This window comes from Podarcis raffonei, chromosome 2 (genome assembly GCF_027172205.1).
Source record: "Podarcis raffonei isolate rPodRaf1 chromosome 2, rPodRaf1.pri, whole genome shotgun sequence".
Taxonomy (NCBI): Eukaryota; Metazoa; Chordata; class Lepidosauria; order Squamata; family Lacertidae; genus Podarcis; species Podarcis raffonei.
In genome coordinates this window covers 54,596,546-54,616,016 of record NC_070603.1, presented here as the reverse complement: position 1 = coordinate 54,616,016, position 19,471 = coordinate 54,596,546, and the positions used below count along the sequence as shown (strand labels likewise).

At 46.4% G+C, this 19,471-nt stretch overlaps 1 protein-coding gene across 2 annotated transcripts; it reads left to right on the top strand.

The window, feature by feature from the left end:
- Positions 1 to 17,559: 17,559 nt before the first annotated feature.
- Positions 17,560 to 19,201, top strand: POU4F3 (POU class 4 homeobox 3). Of its 2 annotated transcripts, XM_053376681.1 has the most exons (3): positions 17,560 to 17,679; positions 17,971 to 18,150; positions 18,214 to 19,201. In XM_053376681.1, the coding sequence occupies exons 1-3, from the start codon at positions 17,560 to 17,562 to the stop codon at positions 18,961 to 18,963; spliced, it is 1,050 nt and encodes a 349-aa protein (XP_053232656.1). In that variant the 3' UTR covers positions 18,964 to 19,201. The 2 variants fall into 2 exon arrangements, with proteins under 2 accessions (XP_053232656.1, XP_053232655.1); XM_053376680.1 differs by having other exon boundaries at positions 17,977 to 19,201.
- Positions 19,202 to 19,471: the final 270 nt, after the last annotated feature.

Sequence of the window (19,471 nt, the reverse complement as noted above, 5' to 3'; positions counted from 1 at the left end):
CCTAAATTAGGCTGGCCTATGCTAGTGCACTATCAGGGAGCCATTGTTAGGCTGTGAGAAATTAAATTCTCCGAGGTTGCCCACTGTGCTTGTGAATGATTTACCATTCTGGTCTTGAAGCAGCTTGTGAGCTTTTGTGATAATATGTGATAATACATGTGTAAAGATCCCCACACACACAATTTTATTTCTGAAAAGCTGCCATGGCAGTTAGGGACACTTCTAGAAGTTCGATGCAGCCTGGATCTTTCTCTGTGTAGAAGATTATTGAGAAATATGTACAGATTAAAGGTAAAGGTACCCCTGCCCGTACGGGCCAGTCTTGACAGACTCTGGGGTTGTGCGCCCATCTCACTTAAGAGGCCAGGGGCCAGCGCTGTCCGGAGACACTTCCGGGTCACGTGGCCAGCGTGACAAAGCTGCATCTGGCGAGCCAGTGCAGCACACGGAAACGCCGTTTACCTTCCCGCCAGTAAGCGGTCCCTATTTACTTGCACCCGGGGGTGCTTTCGAACTGCTAGGTTGGCAGGCGCTGGGACCGAGCAGCGGGAGCGCACCCCGCCGCGGGGATTCGAACCGCCGACCTTTCGATCGGCAAGCCCTAGGCGCTGAGGCTTTTACCCACAGCGCCACCCGCGTCCCTTATGTACACATTAAATTGGCTTTAATCCACCACCCCAAATGGCCTTCATTTCTAATCTTCAGTACTTTGATACCTGCATAACAACAGTGGTAAAGAAATCCTTAATTTTTTGTTAATGAGAGCAGAATGACTTTAGCTAGATCACTGAATCTGTAATCTGAGGGCATGATGTGTCTTGATGCTCTCTATAAAACTGAGGGAAATTCTGAAAGGCTTTTACAAACCCCAACGTGGCATGGAATCATTGAATTGTAGAGTTGGAAGGGACCCTGAGGGTCATCTAGCCTAACCTGCAATGCAGGAATCTCAGCCAGATCATACATGACAGATGACCATCCAACCTCTGCTTAAAAGCCTTCAAGGCTTGCTTGTAGTCAGGCCCCCTCTAGATGGGCCATGGGTGCTATCTGGATCCTACCTCATCCCTGCTATGAGCAGCAAAAGATCTCAGGTCAGCATTGTGTGTCTGTTGGCTCTCAGGCCTTGTCTGTACAAGAGCTTGCCATCCTCACGAGCAAGACCCAAAAGTATTGGAAGAGCAATACATGAGAAAAGAAGGTACAGTGGTACCTCGGGTTACACACGCTTCAGGTTACATATGGTTCAGGTTACACACTCCGCTAACCCAGAAATAGTGCTTCAGGTTAAGAACTTTGCTTCAGGATAAGAACAGAAATCGGGCTGTGGCGGCAGCGGGAGGCCCCATTAGCTAAAGTGCTTCAGGTTAAGAACAGTTTCAGGTTAAGAACGTACCTCCAGAACAAATTAAGTACTTGACCTGAGGTACCACTGTACAAAAATGGTGAATGTTTTTATGTGATGGCCATGCTCTTTCTCCCATGTGGATTGTGGGGGTAATAATACCCACCTTCCATACAGGCTTATTATAAAGATAACTAAGATAATGATGTGAACCTCTCTGAGGGAGCACTTGGAAAAAGCTATCCATTCCTACCTGTATCCCACCTCCCCTGAAAGGAGGTGCGCCTAGCTATGCTACAGTGTTACTTCTAGCAGGCTGCATTATTTATGTCTGTCAGACTTAACTTCATCCATCTTCATCTGCAAGCTGAATCTGAGCTCAGATCCCCTGGGAGGAGGGCGACGCACAAAACAAATCCCATTTATTGGAGACTCTACAGAACAGTCTTTATGTTAATCTGCAGATAAACATATTTAAAAGCAATATCTGTTGTGACCCTAGCTATGTCCGCCCAAGAAATGTGATGCACTTCATAATATTTTTGGCCATTTTATTTTGTTTTCAATATAAACTGAAATGCGCCTTTGCAGCAGCAAGACAGATTATGATGATCTTTCAGTTTTTTAGACATTGCTCATACTGGTTTGCATTATTTTCTTTCAGCTAGCCATTTAGACGTACTGCAAAATAAACATTCATAAATTTCTTTCAGTTATTGAGGATTTCAATTTTATATCTTTGTGGCAGTGTTTTGATAGAAAAGGCTGATGTTGCATGTTGAGCTGGGCTGCCTTGACACAGTGTTCAGAACACAGGATCCTCCCGCCAACAATACTCCATGATTTCAGCATCGATAGGCAAGTGCCTCAATCTTTTCTTTTTTCTTTTTTGTGTAATTTTTGGGAACTACTGGATCAATGTCACGGCCAGGTTGCTTAGCAAGAGCTTTGTGTATTTGTGGGCACGTTTGCTTAAAGATTAAAAAGGAGCATTTATGATACACCCACATCTAGGCCATACTGGAATCCCAACATATTATGAAATACGTAGCTTTTGAAGGTTCAGAATGCTGCATAAAGAGGCTTATGTCACTTTAACAGTCACAGCTGCCCTCAAAGAATCCTGGGAACTGTAGTTTATCCCCCCACAGAGCTTAGCTCCCCAGTACTCTTAACAAACTACACTTCCCAGGATTCTTTGGGGGAAGCCACGACTTTTAAAAGTAGTGTAGGAGTGAATTAAAAGTATGGTGTGGACGTTACTTAAGTTGCACAATTGGCCACAACTGTTTGTAAGCTCTCATCAGCATGGCACTTCTCAAGACAGCCAGTGTATTCTAGGGGTGTGCATCGTCTCTTTGTGTATTCCAAATAACCAGGTAAATTGGGATGATTCAAGGCAGACTCTCACATTCCCAAATTGGATTGCATTGTTAACAAGGCACATCAGGGTGAATCAGGGAATCCTCAACTTTGGAGTAGCTCTGTTGCTTCCGCATTTCCAAAATGTCAAGCACATGACCTCCCCCACCCCTCTTTTCTTTTCTGAGAAATTAGTCAAGAGGGGTGGGGTGAAGGAATTGGGGCAGGGTCTTTTGTTTTGATTGACAGGTCCAGTTTTTAATCGCAATGATTAAAAGTGGGTGGGGGTTGTTGGTGTTGTTGACGTTAATTTTTCGTATCTTTATTTTGAATCTCAAGATTTATGGGGACATTGTTCAAATTGGCTGTGTATTTTTTGATGTTTCGATGATTGTTTATGACTACTTTAGTTATGTTTGTAGTTATGTATTTTTTTTTACATGTTGCAAGCCGCCTTGAGCATAGTTTTAACTTTAAAAAGGTAGAAAACAAATGCAGTGATTGATTGATTGATTGATTGATTGAATAATCTTCCCAGTGCACTCCAACCACAGTGATTTGAAGGAAGGATGTCAAAGTGAATAAACTAAGTTGCTCTTCACATGGGTCATTTTTGTCCTGAGTTTTGGCTGTGAAAATGGGGTAAGCGACAGAATTAGACTAGGTGGATTGCGTCTTTCCCAGTTGTTTTTTTCCTAGCAAGATAAAGCAATAGCTCATTTTCTCCCCCCCCCCCTCCTCAGGTGACCACTCAGTAGGGAATGTCTAGGTGATGTTGGGCTGCAACTCCAATAATCCCTGACCATTGGTCATGCTGGCTGGGATGAAAGAAAAGTGGAGCCTAACAACAACTCTGGAGGGCCGCAAGTTTTTTACCCGCCCAGGTCCACAATTATTTAACTGCAGCACTGACAGGTTGTGGTGAGTGAACCACCTTCCTGAGAAGTTTGCCTGACATGACCTTATCTGCTCACTGAGTATCTCCTGATAAACTTTATCAAGGGTTCTCCAGAGCACAGTCTGAAAATGGCTATGATCATCTTGGTGCTTAACTCTGCTCATCTTGTTTTGAACATGCAATATAGTAGACATGAGGTTATTGTACTGAAGAACCTTTTTTAAGTAATTATAATTTGGTATTCTGTGCATCTTTATGCTGATAACTTTAAAGCACTCATGGTCTCTGTGATTTATTTAAATGCTAATAAATTATACATTTATGGCACTTTAGTAATTCATGTGAAAATTATTTGGAGTCGAGCCACTATAATGTACTCCTGGTATGGTCTCCTGTGGCCAAAAATATGTCAAACAACAGTTCCATCCACTTTCTGGATTCACATTTTAGAGTGACTTTGGGTTATTCACAGGTCAGGGAAAGATAAGGAACACTTTTTGAAGAGAGCAGGCCTTGGAACATTTGAAATCCATTTCATAAGCAGTGAGTGTTATACTCTATGCCGATGCTACTCTTCTTGTGCTCAAAGTACACCTTTTGTTTGAAAGGCTTTCCTGAATTCTTTCCTTCATTACTTAGTCGTAGGCTGTATATGTTTGTTTGTTTGTTTGTTTGTCTGTCTGTCTGTCTATCTGCTGTGCTTGAATCCCATGCTTCTTCCAAAGAGCTCATTGTGGTTGCATTCGCATGGCAGTTTATTCGAAATGGCTTACTATTTAGGTGATAGCCATGTTTTAAAGATGCTGCCTTTTATTAGACCATCATAGCTTTGGGGTTTCATAGAACTTTCCAGCTTTCAGAATGTTTGTTGTGAAGAAAAGTATATCTTTGTGGAGGGTGTGTGGGTGTGAGAGTGTGTGTGAGAGAGAGAGAGGACACACACAGAAAGAGATGTATATATTTAAATAATACATTTTGCGGTCCTATATTATATATTATGTAAATCTTATACCTGCACTCCCCCCATATACATATTCATTTCTTTTAAGGGTGAGTCAGGCCACACCATTATAATAAGAAATTGTGGGTGGGGACTAGGTTCTGTGACTTATCATTAGAAAATGTTTCAACAGGCAGATTTGAAGCTCAGCAATCTAAGAGAGATAAATTCTTAAATTTAGGCTCATGCTTAACTTGGGGTAGAAAGGATTAGTGGAAGCTGATCCATTAGGGCAGATGGTAGACCCTCCAATTGTCCCTATTTTCCAGGGACAGTCCCAGATTTACAGAAGACATCCCAGTTTCTGATTTGATCCCAGAATGTCCCACTTTTCCTTAGGACGTCCCTATTTTCATCAGAGAAATGTTGGAGGGTATGGAATGGGACACCCCTCATCCAGCCCATACCTGCCTGCCTTCTTACAACCAGTGCAGGGCTTAGCAACACTTTCTGAACTTAGGAGGGTGGAGGATTGGGGCACACCATGAAAGAGTTGGCTTCACCTGTCATTGGCTCTGGCTCTGACTCTTGTTGGTGGCCCTGATTCCACTCCACCAGCCCAGTGGGCACCAGCTACCACCGGAAACTATGATAAATGGCTTGTTTTTGTATTAATTAAAGCCATTTCTCGAGAATGATCTCGAGAAGTTGACAAGTGATGTATGTTTTCCTACCATAGACTTTGCTGGGGTGGTTTGGGGGGAATGATTTCTATGTTTGCCTTTGGAGAAATTGTTTTCTGAAGCCCATGAGAGCATCTCTAGTAATGTGCCATAATCCATGAGTTGTATAACACGCTTACAGTTTTTAGTAAAAGGCATTTTTGTGGCCAATGTTATGCAGTCATAAGGGTGTCCCCTGCACATGCTCAGTACAAACCTGTTGTCAGAGAAGGTTGTGTGATGCAGGAGGAGTAGAATTGAACGTTGAGGCCAAAACTGGGAGCAAGCAAACAGACCACTATGGCTTGAGGTGTTGAATTTCTTGGGCATTTTGTTGCAGGGAGCAGGCAGCTGAAAGCCACCTCTAGATATTTTCGGTCATAACATGTAACATGTGCACATCTTGTTTCATTTCAGCTGCACTGTTTAACAATGCAGCATGATCTAAGACCTCCCTGCTTCCTTCCCCAAGTGCTGAAACCCGCACAAAACAACAGGATATATCTTTGATGGGTGAAAAACAGTGGAAAAATCTCGAGAGACATGTGACAGAAGATGGCACGCAGGGCTTCTAAAAATACCATGTAATGCATCCAGCTAGAGAGTGTCTGAGGCAGTGGTGGGAATTCAGCTGGTATGTGAGAAGGAAGCAGTGCCAACTACAAGGCCCAGCGGGTCCCACTCCTTAATAAAACATAGTTAAAATGGCACAGGAAGCCATGGCTTGTCAGCTCTGACACCGTACATGGGATTTCAGCAATCATGTGACAAACCACGCACATCTTTTTGGCCAATGCACAACTGCTTATTCTTCCCCAAAGTCAAGCACACCACTATTCTGTTTGGCTTTTACAATTAATTACAAACTGCGGGGGGGGGGGGGAGAATGCAAACGGAAAGAGATTGTTCTAATTTCAGGTGACATGTTGGGGTTTTTGTCCTCCCACTTTGGTTGTTACGTTTTGCCTTCAAAATTTAATGAAGGTTTCAGTGAGCACTGATGTTAAGAAGCAGGCAAATCCAAACACTAATGCTAGTCATGTTTCTGAGTTGCAGGTCCAATACGCGGCTGTTTTGATATTGGTTTCTAGTGAATGTGGGTCAGAAAGGGCAAGTGACAACATGCGGGGGATTCATGTAGTCTGCTTGTGGGTTGTCACTTTTTTTAAGTACCCAGATTTGCCAGGCTTCTGGAGCAAAACGGCTATCTAAATATGCCACAACCATATGCTGCAGCTCCCCTTTGGAATATTTGGTAATGTGATGCAAAAATTGGCACTTATGGCTTAGATGCCCTTATCTTTTGCCTTGCTCTTTCCAGGTACAGGTCTGCGCTTAAAAGCACCATCTCAGAAAAACAAACATGTTGTTTGCTCCAGAGCCTTTTCCACAAGACCTGCTCTTCAGCGCTCAGTCAGAGCAAACATCGACTCGGGTTTTCCGTGGATTGCTGTTTGCTCTGATTGAGCTTTAAAGTGCAGGTTTCCACAGCTCTGGAGCAAAAAAAGTGTGCTTGGACGCAGAGCTTTAAAGCATGGAAAGAGTGGAGAAGCCCTCTGTACTCACAGCAACACTGCAGAGCAGCGACGCCGACTATATGGGGCGGAGGGGGCTTCAGCCACCTCAATATTTTGGGGCACGGAGTTCAGCCTCCCCATATTGAGTGCTCGGCAGCCGGGCGGGACGCGCGAGGGTGAACCAATCCGGGCGCCCAATCCCTTGCGCGCCGCAGCCTGTCTCCGCCCCTTAGGTCAGGCCTGACCCGGGGACGGAGCAGCCGCAGCTGGTCTCTGCCCCAGCCAGCAGCCTCTTTCTGCTGCGGAGGAGTTGTGTGCTTGCAGCCCAGTTGAGGAGAAGGGCGGCAGCTCTCTGCCGCCAACTCTTCACTCTGAGCAAGTTCCCTCACATGCTAAAGCCAGGCTTCGATGGGAGCTTGTTGGAGGGAAGGGGCACCCGGTGGGTGTTGGGGGGGGGCGTCATGCGTGTGACGTCATCCACATGTGACACACACACCCCAAAAAACGTTGGGCGCAACTCGGCGCGCCTGTTGCAGAGGACCCATTCATCACAAGCATGGTTGAGTACAGGCAATGTTTCCTATGGGAAGTTTGCCCTGAACCAACTTTCCAGCATCTATTGTTGTTTTTGTTGGCCTGGGCATTCCAGCATGTAGTGTAAATTGATTTTAATCTAGCTGGTTTTATCCATTCTGCTGAACCTTATTATTTTCTTTTGACTGCCTTTCTCATATTTTTATCATCATCACTATCAATTTATTGCAGTGAACAGACCAGAAATACGATCAAAACAAAACCCGCCCTGTGCACCATACTCGTAAATACAGCGCAAATACAAAGCAAGGTGCAACATTAATGTCCTTGGTTTAGGTATACATAAATATAAGAAATGACCTAAGTAGCCTCCAAAAATTATTCTTCCACAAATGTGTATGTTTCTGGTGCCTTCATATATATAGGGTGATTCATAATGAAGTATACAGTTTCAACGCACTATAAAAAAGAAGAATGTAATATGTCTTATGTTACCTGTAACAGAACTGTAGGGGAAGGTTTAAAGTTTTTTTAGAAACAGTCACAGATGTTCTATGTGTGCACCCTTTGTCACACAACACATATCAAACCCGTAATCCATTTCTGCCCAAATGCAACTCATTCTCCGCGTTGATTTTCCTGGGCTTCATCGAATGGCTGTGCAAACACTATCAACTTCTTCCAATACACATGGTCATCCAGGACTTCTAAGTTTGCACCACCCGTAGTTTCAATTTTTTAATGCCAATCGTAGATAGATTTTCTGCTTTGAGGTTTTTTCCAAACCACTTCTACAGCCCTGCCACTTGTGCCAGAGAGAGTGGGAGGTAAGGAGGCAGGAAATAAACTGCCAGGCAGTGGACTTGACACAGGATCTAGGCCCGCTCTGCCTCCTATCCACCAATATCACATGGGGAGGAGGAGGCAGGGTGCAGAGCCCAGCTCTGTGCCCCCCACTCCCCACCCGGTGTACGAGCACCAGGACACCTGTGTGTCCTGACCTGGCGAGTGAGTGAGCACACTAGGTGGGGGCAGGATGCATCACATGATGTGTAATGTGACGCGTCACCCTGCAATGTGGGGGGCAAGTCGGCACCCTCGGTGGATCCTGTGCCAGTTCGGCCTTGCCTCTCCCTGTCTACAAAGTGCCCTGTTTAGGGGAGTTCTACTTGCTACTACTGGTGAGGAAAGTCACCTTTGGTAGCTTCCTCCCACCTACTTCTTGGGCAGGCACATTGGAGTGCTTCTCCATAGTGGGGCTTCCCTACCAGTGGCAAAGGCATACCTCCACTCCATCCAAAACTTGTTCAGCTGGATGTATTAGGAGTTGGATTACTCTGTGAGTTACCCATTCAAGGGTGAAAACCCTATTCAGAAACACATCCAACCACCTTGGATTCTCCTTCCTGGGAGATTTCCCTGAATATTCTGAATTGACACCTCCAGGGCTCACCTTAGCCATGGGATATCTTCCATTACCACTGGAGTACCTTACTTCTGGTGTGTCTTCCAGATCATGTGGGGGTTGGTCCTGAAAAAAGCACCTGCAAAGGTGTTACATAATTAATGGGTGCCCCCTTAGTATCCATTTAGTATCTGTTTCATGCTCTGAATAACCCTTCAGTATGCCTACTAATTGCATTTTTACTTTTTCCCTGATTTCCCCTGCCCCAGTTTCTCAGGAAAGATATTCAGGTTGAATTATAATGTGACTGTTTGCTGGTAGATGTGGCTTTTCATAAGCATTCCCTAAGTTCCATCCACAGGACTCTGCCGTTTGTCTAACTTTTCCTTCTCCTGGACTGTGAAGTTTCGCCATGTGTGGGCAGCTTGGTCAGGTATCCCCTGTAGCTTAGCAACTTTCCTCTTGCTTTGTTAAACTAGGCTGTTCAATCTCCTTAATGAATAAGAGAATCAAGCCAGGTAATTGATGCTTGGCTATTTAGCTGATGAATAATTGACCGTCTGGGTAACACTAGACATTTCCTCGATCAGATTGGACAATGGAAGAGCCATGTCATCTCCTGTGCGGAGCTTCTCTCTAGTGTCAAGGAAAGTGCTTTTCAAATACAGTGGTAAAAGACATTGCAATGGCTTTTTTAAAAAGCCACTAGATATTTCTTGGGGAGAAAGTGTTTTTTTAGGCTCGAATCCTATGCATACTTGCTTGGAAGTAAGCCTCATTGAAATCTTTTGGAATTACTCTGAGCAAACCTGCCCAAGTGCACCATACCACCAGCAAACCAATTGATCCAAAGTTCATAATGAAATTTTATCTGCTTTTAATTGCTTGAAAATTCTACTCATGCAGCTGGTTGCAGAGAATCTGTAAGGTGGCAAGGCGAAGTAAAATTCTTTAGGTTAGGAAAGATAGGACCGCCTCTCCTGGTATGCCCCACGGAGGACCTTAAGGTCCATAAATAACAACATTTTGGAGGTCCCGAGCCTCAAGGAGGTTAGATTGGTTTCAGCTAGGGCCAGGGCCTTTTCAGCCCTGGCCCCGACTTGGTGGAATGCTCTGCCACAAGAGACTAGGGCCTGCAAGACAAAGCTGTTCCGCCTGGCCTTCAGCTTAGACTCACTCTGACCCCTTAAATGGGATTTGGCATATAAATTTTCCCTTTGCTTTTTTGCTGGCCCAGGTAGGACCAGCATGGATAGTTGGCTCAAGTGAATATCTGATGTTTCCTCCCCTTATGGTCTTGATTTATGGGCTACTACTAAAATGAGGCTGCATTTTAAGCCATATTTTAATTAACTGTTGGTTTGTTTGTTTGTTGTTTTCTATTACGTTTTATTGTAATTTATATTTGATGTTAGCCGCCGTGAGCCCAACCCTGGCCGAGAAGGGCAGGGTATGGAGAAAAAATTATTTCTACTACTACTACTACTACAGCATTTTGTTCAGATCCACCAAACTGAGTGCTATGTTTCCTCAGTTCAAGGTGTGCACTATTTATTTGTGGTGTAATTTCATGCTACTGCCTTGCACTTTGAAGCATTGTGATCTTCTTTCCAAAGGGCAGCACATGAGTAAATGTAGAAAAACGAGAGGGGAACCCACTAGATTTTTAAAATAAAAAGTTATATGTTTTTAACCTGAGAAAAAGAACAATTTGTCAGTTGTATGTGAAATAGTCTTTTAATTGCTGGAACTATTTTAATATATATATTATTGATTTTTGAGTATATTAAAGCTAAGAAAACAGTAACAATATTTCCCCGAAGTACAGAGATAATGTTAAAAAAATACATTAGAAAAAGACTTGCAATAATTCCATACAATGAGAAGAGATCAAACAAAAAGTTAAATTAAATTAAAACAAAATTACTGAAACTAGGCAGGAGATGAAAATGAATATGATTTGATGAGAATTACTACTTGTTTTAGCTAAGGAATGTTACCATTAAAACATTATCACTACAATCTAGATATCAATACAGATGTGAAACAAGACTCAGTGTACAAAAGTCATTCTTGATCCTGCTTTTCTACATAATACACAAGTTAAACAATAATCACAATTTAAATATCAATTTAAAACAACTCCAAACAGCGTCAAAATATATAATTAACACATATGATTCCATCTTCCAAATGTAATGCAAAAGGACAATATCCAGTTTTCTGCAAAATACCTTAACTCCCACTCAAATCTTGATATCCATGTATGAAATGCCTGCAAATAGCTCATTACTAAAATGTATTCTACATGGGGTTAAACTGTCTCAAAGTTTCATCATCTATACAGTATTGGTAACCTTTGCCTGCACTCCAAATTGTGATAACTAGCTGTGGGGTCATCACTGGTAAAAAAGAAAGAAAGAAACCTTGCCATTACTTTTCTTCTTTGGGGCTGGGCCCTATCACTGAGGTTGCCCACTGGGTAGGAAAGAAAGGATAAAATTCAGTGTGTTTGCCAGTGTGTATTCAGTTACCTGCAACAGTACCATAGTACCCAGTTTAGGAACCAAACTGGCCCCTAGAGCACATCAAGAGCAATAGGATATTGGGTCAGGCAAAACAACTAAGGTGATTTGATGCATCTGACTGCTTGAACAGGATGTATAATGTGTGCCTGACACATGGAAAGAGAAATCATGTCAATGCTATACACTTTGAACTATGAGGCAAAATATTCTGGGTCCCACGTTCTGTTGTTTCCTTAGTTGTATACAGTTTAACTGTAAAGAGAGTCTTCCATTATACAACTGCCTGTTTCCTCCTAATCTCTGAACTGGGTCAGATAATAAAATGATTCACGTGAAAAGATAGATCCATAAACTTTTCATATAATTTTGTGTTCAGAGTGAGTTCACTGGAGCATTGTCAGGGTGTTGTTTATTTCCTCCTCCTTCTCCATCTCCTCCCTCCAGAAAGACCATCAATAATTTACTGGGAGGAGAATGATCTCTCAAGTTGGTTGCAGCTTTCCTTTTATTCATGTGAACAGAGTTGCTTGATGGCTAGCCATCTGGGTCTTTAACTTGTTCCTGTTTATGGTTTTCAACTTTCCTGTTTGTGGGGTTTAGACAAACCAGACGGGGCCTGAAAGGTTTGATTTTATTTTATTTTTTAAACCCCATGCAATAAAAAGTCAGCTCAGTTAGATGGAGCAGTCCATGCCTAAAAAGAAAATCAGTCAAGCCAAAATTCATAAATTCATTCATTCATTCATTCAGGAGGCAGGAAGCACTTGGGTGGAATTCTTATCAGAAAACAAAGAGTGTCTGACAAGAGATTTGTTCCAACTGAATATCATACCTGAGCTTTCAGTGTTTATCTGGAATGTGTCTTTAAAACAGTGCCTTGTTTTTGAGACCCCTATAAAAATATGCTTTATTAAAATGGCATCTCATCTTATGCCCCGGCCCCAGTAATCTTAGTTAAAGGGACATTTTAAGTCCTTGTGCATGAAACTGAAGATCAAGTGTCAGTTTCATTATCTGAATAGCTGGCAGCGGCTGGATGAGCAGGAGAAACCCATTGCTAAGGCTCTTGTATGCAATCAAACATTTCCCCTTTTATCTATTTACTTTAACTCACAAGTTCCAAATAGCAGGAGGGTTAAGCAAAAAGACAAAGGCCTGCCATTTATCCATCTATTAATTACCTCTAGCATGGTAGGGCCGTCTGTAAATACAGTGCTACTTTAGATAAAACTTTCATGCAGCTATTTAGGCCCTTTGAAATATAAATGATTTCCTTTAAATTTTTTATCATAAATCAAGGCATGGAGCTATGCGACAACACACCGATTCCCCCCCTGTTGGGAGGAAGCGCTCTCTCTCTCTCTCTCTCTCTCTCTCTCTCTCTCTCTCTCTCTGCCTTTTGCCTTTCAAAGCCTAGTTCATGTTCCACTTCCAATTGCCTGGTTCTAAGGCTTGATGGGAAGTGATGGCGTGCTGCAGTCTTGTCATCAGGCCCTCTGCTCCTTGGGCTGCCTTGTCATGTTGCCAGCAGATCTAAGGAATTTAAAGGGGGAAAGAAGGGGGGCAGGGAGGTAGCGCTTTAATGGCCCTGTACCAGCAGAGAACAGAGAGATGCTGCTGGACTCACTGTGGAGAGGTGACCGCCCCATCCCGTAATCTTTACCAAGGCCTCTTTGTCTGGCTTTTGAAAATCTCCCCAGACCCCTCACTGGTCCTGCTTCCCACCCTGGGTGTCTTTTGCCTGGTTTGAATGTCTCCTTGAACTCTGATAAGGCCTCTTTGTGTATTATGATTTGATCATATGTGTCATAATATGTTTTTGAGGCCTGTTTGTTTCCTTGTGATGATGGGGGGCTATAACCTGTATTTGGTTGAGCAGTAAAAACTGATGAAGGTTTAGGCCTCTTGGATAGAGAATAGAGAGCTCTCTCTCTCTCTCTCTCTCTCTCTCTCTCTCTCTCTCTCTGTGTGTGTGTGTGTGTGTGTGTAGAAACTAGCCTACTGTAAGCAAGATAAACTTTACCTTTGTGGCTCTGTCCACTTTTGCCACTGGCTCCTCTCACAACTGGTATGTGGCCTCCATAAGGGAATGTGGCCCTCAGGGTGAAAAATATCCCCCACCCCTCTGTTAACAGCACCAGGCAAATAGCGTTTTAAGATTGCCTGGGTCTTTTAACTCTACGTTAGTTACATTAATTTTATGCTGGAATTTTATTGCTGTTGTTTCCTGTTTCAGTATATTTTACTGTACATGATTCCACATTTGGTAAGCTTCTCCAAGAGCTTCAGTTGAAGAGCGGCTAATATGTTTCTGGAAAGAAGGCAGGCAGGCGGCCAATTATACTCAGCTCCTTCCTGGATTTTGCTGGATAGCATGGCTGGTTGTGATCCATGTCCTGTCTCCACAGAGGCCTGAGCAGGCAACAGAGTGAGAACTGGGATGGAGAATGGACCGCTAGATATTCCTCCAGTTTTTAGTAACTGGAAATGCTATTTCAGGGAATCTCCAGATGTTGTAGGACTCCTGCTCCCATCAGCCTTGGCCAGCATGGTCAGAAATGATGAGAATTGTACTCCTGGAATATCTGGAGAGACACATGTTCCCCTGTTTTTGTTGCTGGTGGTGACAATTTAAGATTGGGCAAGCCCACTACAAGAACATTAAAAAAAACCTCTGGGATCAATTAGTATGAATGGATTGTTTTATTTCTTTGTTTCTATAGCATGACAACCAAGGTGGCATACATGGGGCAGGATTCAACTAATGAGTGCTGTCAGTGAAAGTGAAAGTGCAATGGGGATTTTGCCCTCTCTGCCTTCCACATGCCTGTTTTCCACCCCACCCCCAAAACTGGCTCAGGAGAACCTCCAGAACAGTGTGCAGGGGGAGGAGAGAGGAGATTGTACACTCTTACATTAACCAAAGATGCTTCATTCATTATTGGCATCCGTTTGTCTCTAGAGACAATGGAGTGCACCTCTGGGGATGAAGTCAAACCGCTGCATTAGCAGCACCTAAGTGACCTCCCCAGGGTGCAAGCCTGGGCAGTGTGTATGGAGGTCCTGGGCTGCTCGGTCCAAAGGAAACCAGAGCAACATATTTAGCACCAACTTGGCTGCAGGAGTTGCCAGAGGGAGGTGTACAAGATGTCATCCAACCATCTTAGGGACTCCACTCAGTGGCGGAGCTTTGTGCTCCAGCACCGGGCAGGGGGGCAGAGAGCAGGTGGGGGCGGGGCTGGCACACGTCCCGGGAGCATGGCATGCTGCCCACAAGGGCTTGACGCGCGTCCTGGGGATGTGGCATGCCGCCTGCAGGGGCGTGGTGCCCAGTGCGGGTAGGGGTGCATCCACGATGGCACCCCACCGGGATCGCACTGCCGGGGGCTGTACGCTCCCCCCGCATTCCTCTTTCTCCGCCACTGACTCCACTCCAAATTTGTGTAGGGTTTACTCCTTAGACTTTTCTTCTCCTGAAGATATCTCTCAAGGCAGCAGAGGTTTGGTATCTGATTTTTCATTCTTCTAGATAGGCTAACCTCTCAGATTGACAAGGCCCATCTGCCTCTCACTTCCCCCTAGAAACCTCCTTCCTTACCATTAGACCCGCTATTGGTCTCATCTTCTCAATCTGCTGGAGCCTGTCTTCACAAGCAGGGGATATTCCCAAACTCACTGAGGGTTTGAGAACCATTGGCTACCCTCACCTCAGACAGAGGGCAAGTGGCAAGAACTGTACTCATGGATCCCAAAGGTGGATTCCCCCCCCCCATCACTGCTCTTCACCAAGCACTGTTTTTGCCTCCAGGATGGCAACTGCAGGGGCAGCTGATACTCCTAGGAATTGTGTGGTAAAGAGTTGGGTTTGGCTGTGTGGCCTCCAGTAGCTGATCCTGGCTGTACATCTGGGAGTTCACAACTGAGATGGGGCGCCTGAGAGTGCCCCCTTACAAACCACATGAATTCCTCCAGCCTGGAATCAGACTTTGTTCCTCTTCTCCTCCCCCCCCCCTGCTCCAAATACTTTGTGGTTCCTTCCCTTGTGGTGCCCTGTGCTGGCTCTGAGCTGCTTCCCTTTGCCCTGGCGGCAGCTCTGAACATGTGGCGGCTCTAACGTGGGGCACCTGTTGCGTTACTCTGCTGTGCTTGCTTGCCACACAGTTCCAGGAGTGAGACAGATGAGAGAAAATTTGGACAGCTTTAGTTAGCCAGGAGAGAGAGCTAGATCCCCTTCACAAAAAAGAGGCAATGAAGATTCTCCCTCCCTGCCCCCAAACTCTAATGGGGCAGAGCCTAGAAGTTCCTGGGCGAAACAGGTTCCCACAAGTAGTAGCAGTTGGCTGGATACCCACTGGGATGGTTTTAAGAGAGGATTATACAAATCCTCGTGTATAAGGTTATCCATGACTCCTAGCTATGATGGCTATGTGTGTCAGGGACTGGCTGGGAAGCACCAGTTGGGAATCCCATGGGAACCCCCAGAGGAAGAAGGCTCAGAGCCAAGGTATTGGTGGTGGGACAATGATGCGTGGTCAGGGGGAAGGAAGAGCAGACGAGCTCTTTTCTAGGTTGACCTAACCTGTCCCGCAGTGCTTGTGTACACAGTTGCATAAGTTCCCCATGATCGGTCAACAACCCTTGTTAACCAACCCCCAGTAACAGGTCTCTCCCATTGGCCCATTTTCAGGAGGTGTTTCTCTCTGCGAGTTGTTTCCCCGGCTAAGTAGCCACACAAGTCATCACAGGAAAGTCTACGTACCGTTCAAGGAAAGAGTTTCTGCACTGCTAGGTTTTTAGAAGCCGACCGAAGAGAAGCACTAAACATACTTTATCCTTCATTAAAAGAACCAGAGATTTGTGCAGCTGTCAAAAAAGAAAAAGAAAAAAGAAACAAAAAAAAGCATTTAAGACCAACGCCTTTAATAGATTCAGATTATGACACCCAGGAGATAGAAAACATCTGGAACCCATAGGCATTTTTTTGCGGCTGGGGAGAAGAACCGGCAGTGCCCTAGATGAGTGGAGATTTCCTTGGACCTGAATCAAATTTTGTGCAAACAGGTTCCACCTTCATGAAAGAAATATGGGTAGTGTGGGGGGAAGGGGGGCAGCTGCCCCCCTAGATCAAGTAAAACAATAGAAATATTTAACTGACTGACCAATCGCATGAGTTCTGCCCCCCAACAAAGTCCTGCCCCCCCTCAAGAATATTGGCTACACCCATGACTGGTAGGTAGAGGAACAAGAGAAAGTGTTTATTTATTAGGACTTGGGGTGCAGAGCCAAGGTATGCATGCAGAGGCAATGGGTGTGTGTGCACGTCATTTAACAAAGGGGGTGTTCGTTATTCCAGGATAAATTCTCTTCTGTGTGTAGTGATTAGAGTATCAGAGTAGACTTGGGGAGGTTTCAAATCCCCACTAGGCCAGAATTTGATCCTGGACTGGTGTCTGTCTGTCTCTCTGCCGAACCTTACCTCACTAGGCTGTTGTAGCTGTGAAAACAAAAGAGAGAGGTAACCTATGTATGTTGCCAGGGAGGAAAGCTATGTTATAATATATCCAGCAGATCTGCAATGTGCAGCACAGCGAAAAGACACGGTTCTTTTCCAAGCCTCCAAATTATTACGTATTCTGCTGTTGTAAAAAAAAATAAAAAATGGATAGCTCAGTTGGCTAGACTACGAAGTGATGATAACGCCAAAGTTGCAGGTTGGATCTCTGTATGGGACAGTTGCATATTCCGGCATTGCAGGGGGTTGGACTAGATGATCCTCAGGATCCCAACTCTACAATTCTATGATTTGAAACCCGGGCCCCTCGGGAGCTGGAAAAAACGCACGGAGCGCCACAACTGGCCAGGTTTGTCGCCTTGGGACGGTGCGCATTTGGCTGCTTTTTTCGTCCTGGCCAGTTCTCCGGCCTCTTAACGTGCTGCCAGAAAGGAATCCCTATCACAGTCGACGGGGCGGCCTTTTTAAAAAATGGCTTTTGGCAGGATCCTTCCCAGCGCCTTAGCTGGGGACCCCCTGCTTGGCTCCCATCCCTGGGGCTCCCCCCCTTCCCTCTTGGCCGGCACCAGCAGCAGCAGCAGCACGCGTGCGCAAAGGGTGCTGGTCCCATGGCAGGCAAGGCTTGTAAGATGAGTGAAGAAGCCGAGGTGGAAGCAGGCGCGGGGCGGGGGGGCCGAGGCGCAGCGCCGTGGCAAGGGAAGCGTTGTCCTTGAGCACCGCTCACTTTGACAGGCGCCCGCCAGAGAACCAGGGCGGCCTCGATGCCCGACGCCGCGTCCCGGCCAGGTGCGCCAAGATGCTGGGCATGAACGCCAAGGCGCCTTTCGGCGTGCACCCTGCCCTGCAGGAAGCCAAGTTCGCCAGCCTGCACTCCAGCTCGGAGGCGATGCGCCGCGTGTGCCTGCCAGCCCCGCAGGTACGTAGACGGAGCCTAGCGACTGCTCGAAGGCACATTTTCTGACAGGCCCGGCTTAATGTTTTTTTCATGTCTCCTGCACAATCTCTCTCCCTCTCTCTCTCTGCCTCTCCCCCTCCCTCTCTCTGATCCACATGTCTGTTCCAGCAAAGCATCTTGCGCCTTCATATTAATTTTTATGACCTGAGCTTTGAGAAGAGGAATCTCTGTGCTTGAGAGAGAGAAAATGTGTTTGAATGCCGACTTGACGGTATTCCCCACTGACGGCGCTCTGCGCGTTCTTGCTTGCAGCTGCAGGGCAATATATTCGGGAGCTTTGATGAGAGTCTGCTGGCCCGCGCGGAAGCTCTGGCGGCGGTGGACCTGGTCTCGCACGGCAAGAGCCATCCTTTCAAGCCCGACGCCACCTACCATACCATGAGCAGCGTCCCCTGCACGTCGGCGGCGTCCAGCTCCTCGCCCCCCGTGGCCATCTCGGCGCCCTCGCACCACCACCACCATCACCACGCGCAACATCCTCACCATCACCCGCACCATCCCCACCCGCACCACCACGCCGGGGCGCAGCACCAAAGCCTCGACGGCGGAGACCTCCTGGAGCACCTCTCTCCCGCGCTGCTGGGCGGCCCCGAGCCCGGCGCGGTGATGGCCGGCCCCATGCACCCTCACGCGCACCCACACCTGGGCGCAGCCATGGGCCACCTCCACCAAGCCATGGCGAGCATGGCGCACGCTCCTCCGCCGCCGCCTCCCTCGACGGCCCCGGTGCCGGCTCCCCACGCGGGTTTGCCTTGCCTGGGCGACGTGGAGTCGGACCCTCGCGAGCTGGAGGCGTTCGCCGAGCGCTTCAAGCAGCGGCGCATCAAGCTGGGCGTGACCCAAGCCGATGTGGGCGCGGCGCTGGCCAGCCTGAAGCTGCCCGGCGTCGGCTCTCTGAGCCAGAGCACCATCTGCCGCTTCGAGTCGCTCACGCTGTCGCACAACAACATGATCGCGCTCAAGCCCGTCTTGCAAGCGTGGCTCGACGAGGCCGAGGCCGCCTGTCGCGAGAGGAGCGCGCAGGCCGAGCTGCTGCGCGGCGCCGAGCGCAAGCGCAAGCGCACGTCCATCGCGGCGCCCGAGAAGCGCTCGCTGGAAGCTTACTTCGCGCTGCAGCCGCGCCCGTCGTCCGAGAAGATCGCCGCCATCGCCGACAAGCTGGAGCTCAAGAAGAACGTCGTGCGCGTCTGGTTCTGCAACCAGAGGCAGAAGCAGAAGCGCATGAAGTACTCGGCGGGGCACTGAGAACGCCAGGGGCACCAAAGACCACAGATCACATACGTATATCTATAGCTATATCTATATAGATCTCTATAGATGTTGCTGGACGGCAACAGGGAGGGGAATAAATGGATCTCTGCAAGGACAGCCCTACCGAGCCACAAAGCCATGGACCTTAACCAACCAACAAACGCTTCCTTCTTTTCCTCTGGCCATCGGCCGCCTGGTTTATTTATTTTATTTATTTATTATTATTATTATTATTATTATTATTACTATTTATTGCTTATTAATTATTTTCATCATCATCATTCAGTTGGCACAGCTTACTGTTGTTCCTCCCTGCGGGAGCGGCTGCAAATCAAAACTACTAACCATCCAAAATAAAACGCGCGCACACACAAAAAGTTTGTTTCTCCCCCCAACTTCCAAGCCATCTTTCCCCGTTTCATCCTTCTGGGTTTCTCTTCTCACCCGAGTGTGTGTCTTCCGGCGTCCCAGAGAGTGTATGAAACTTGTCATTTTTGTTGGA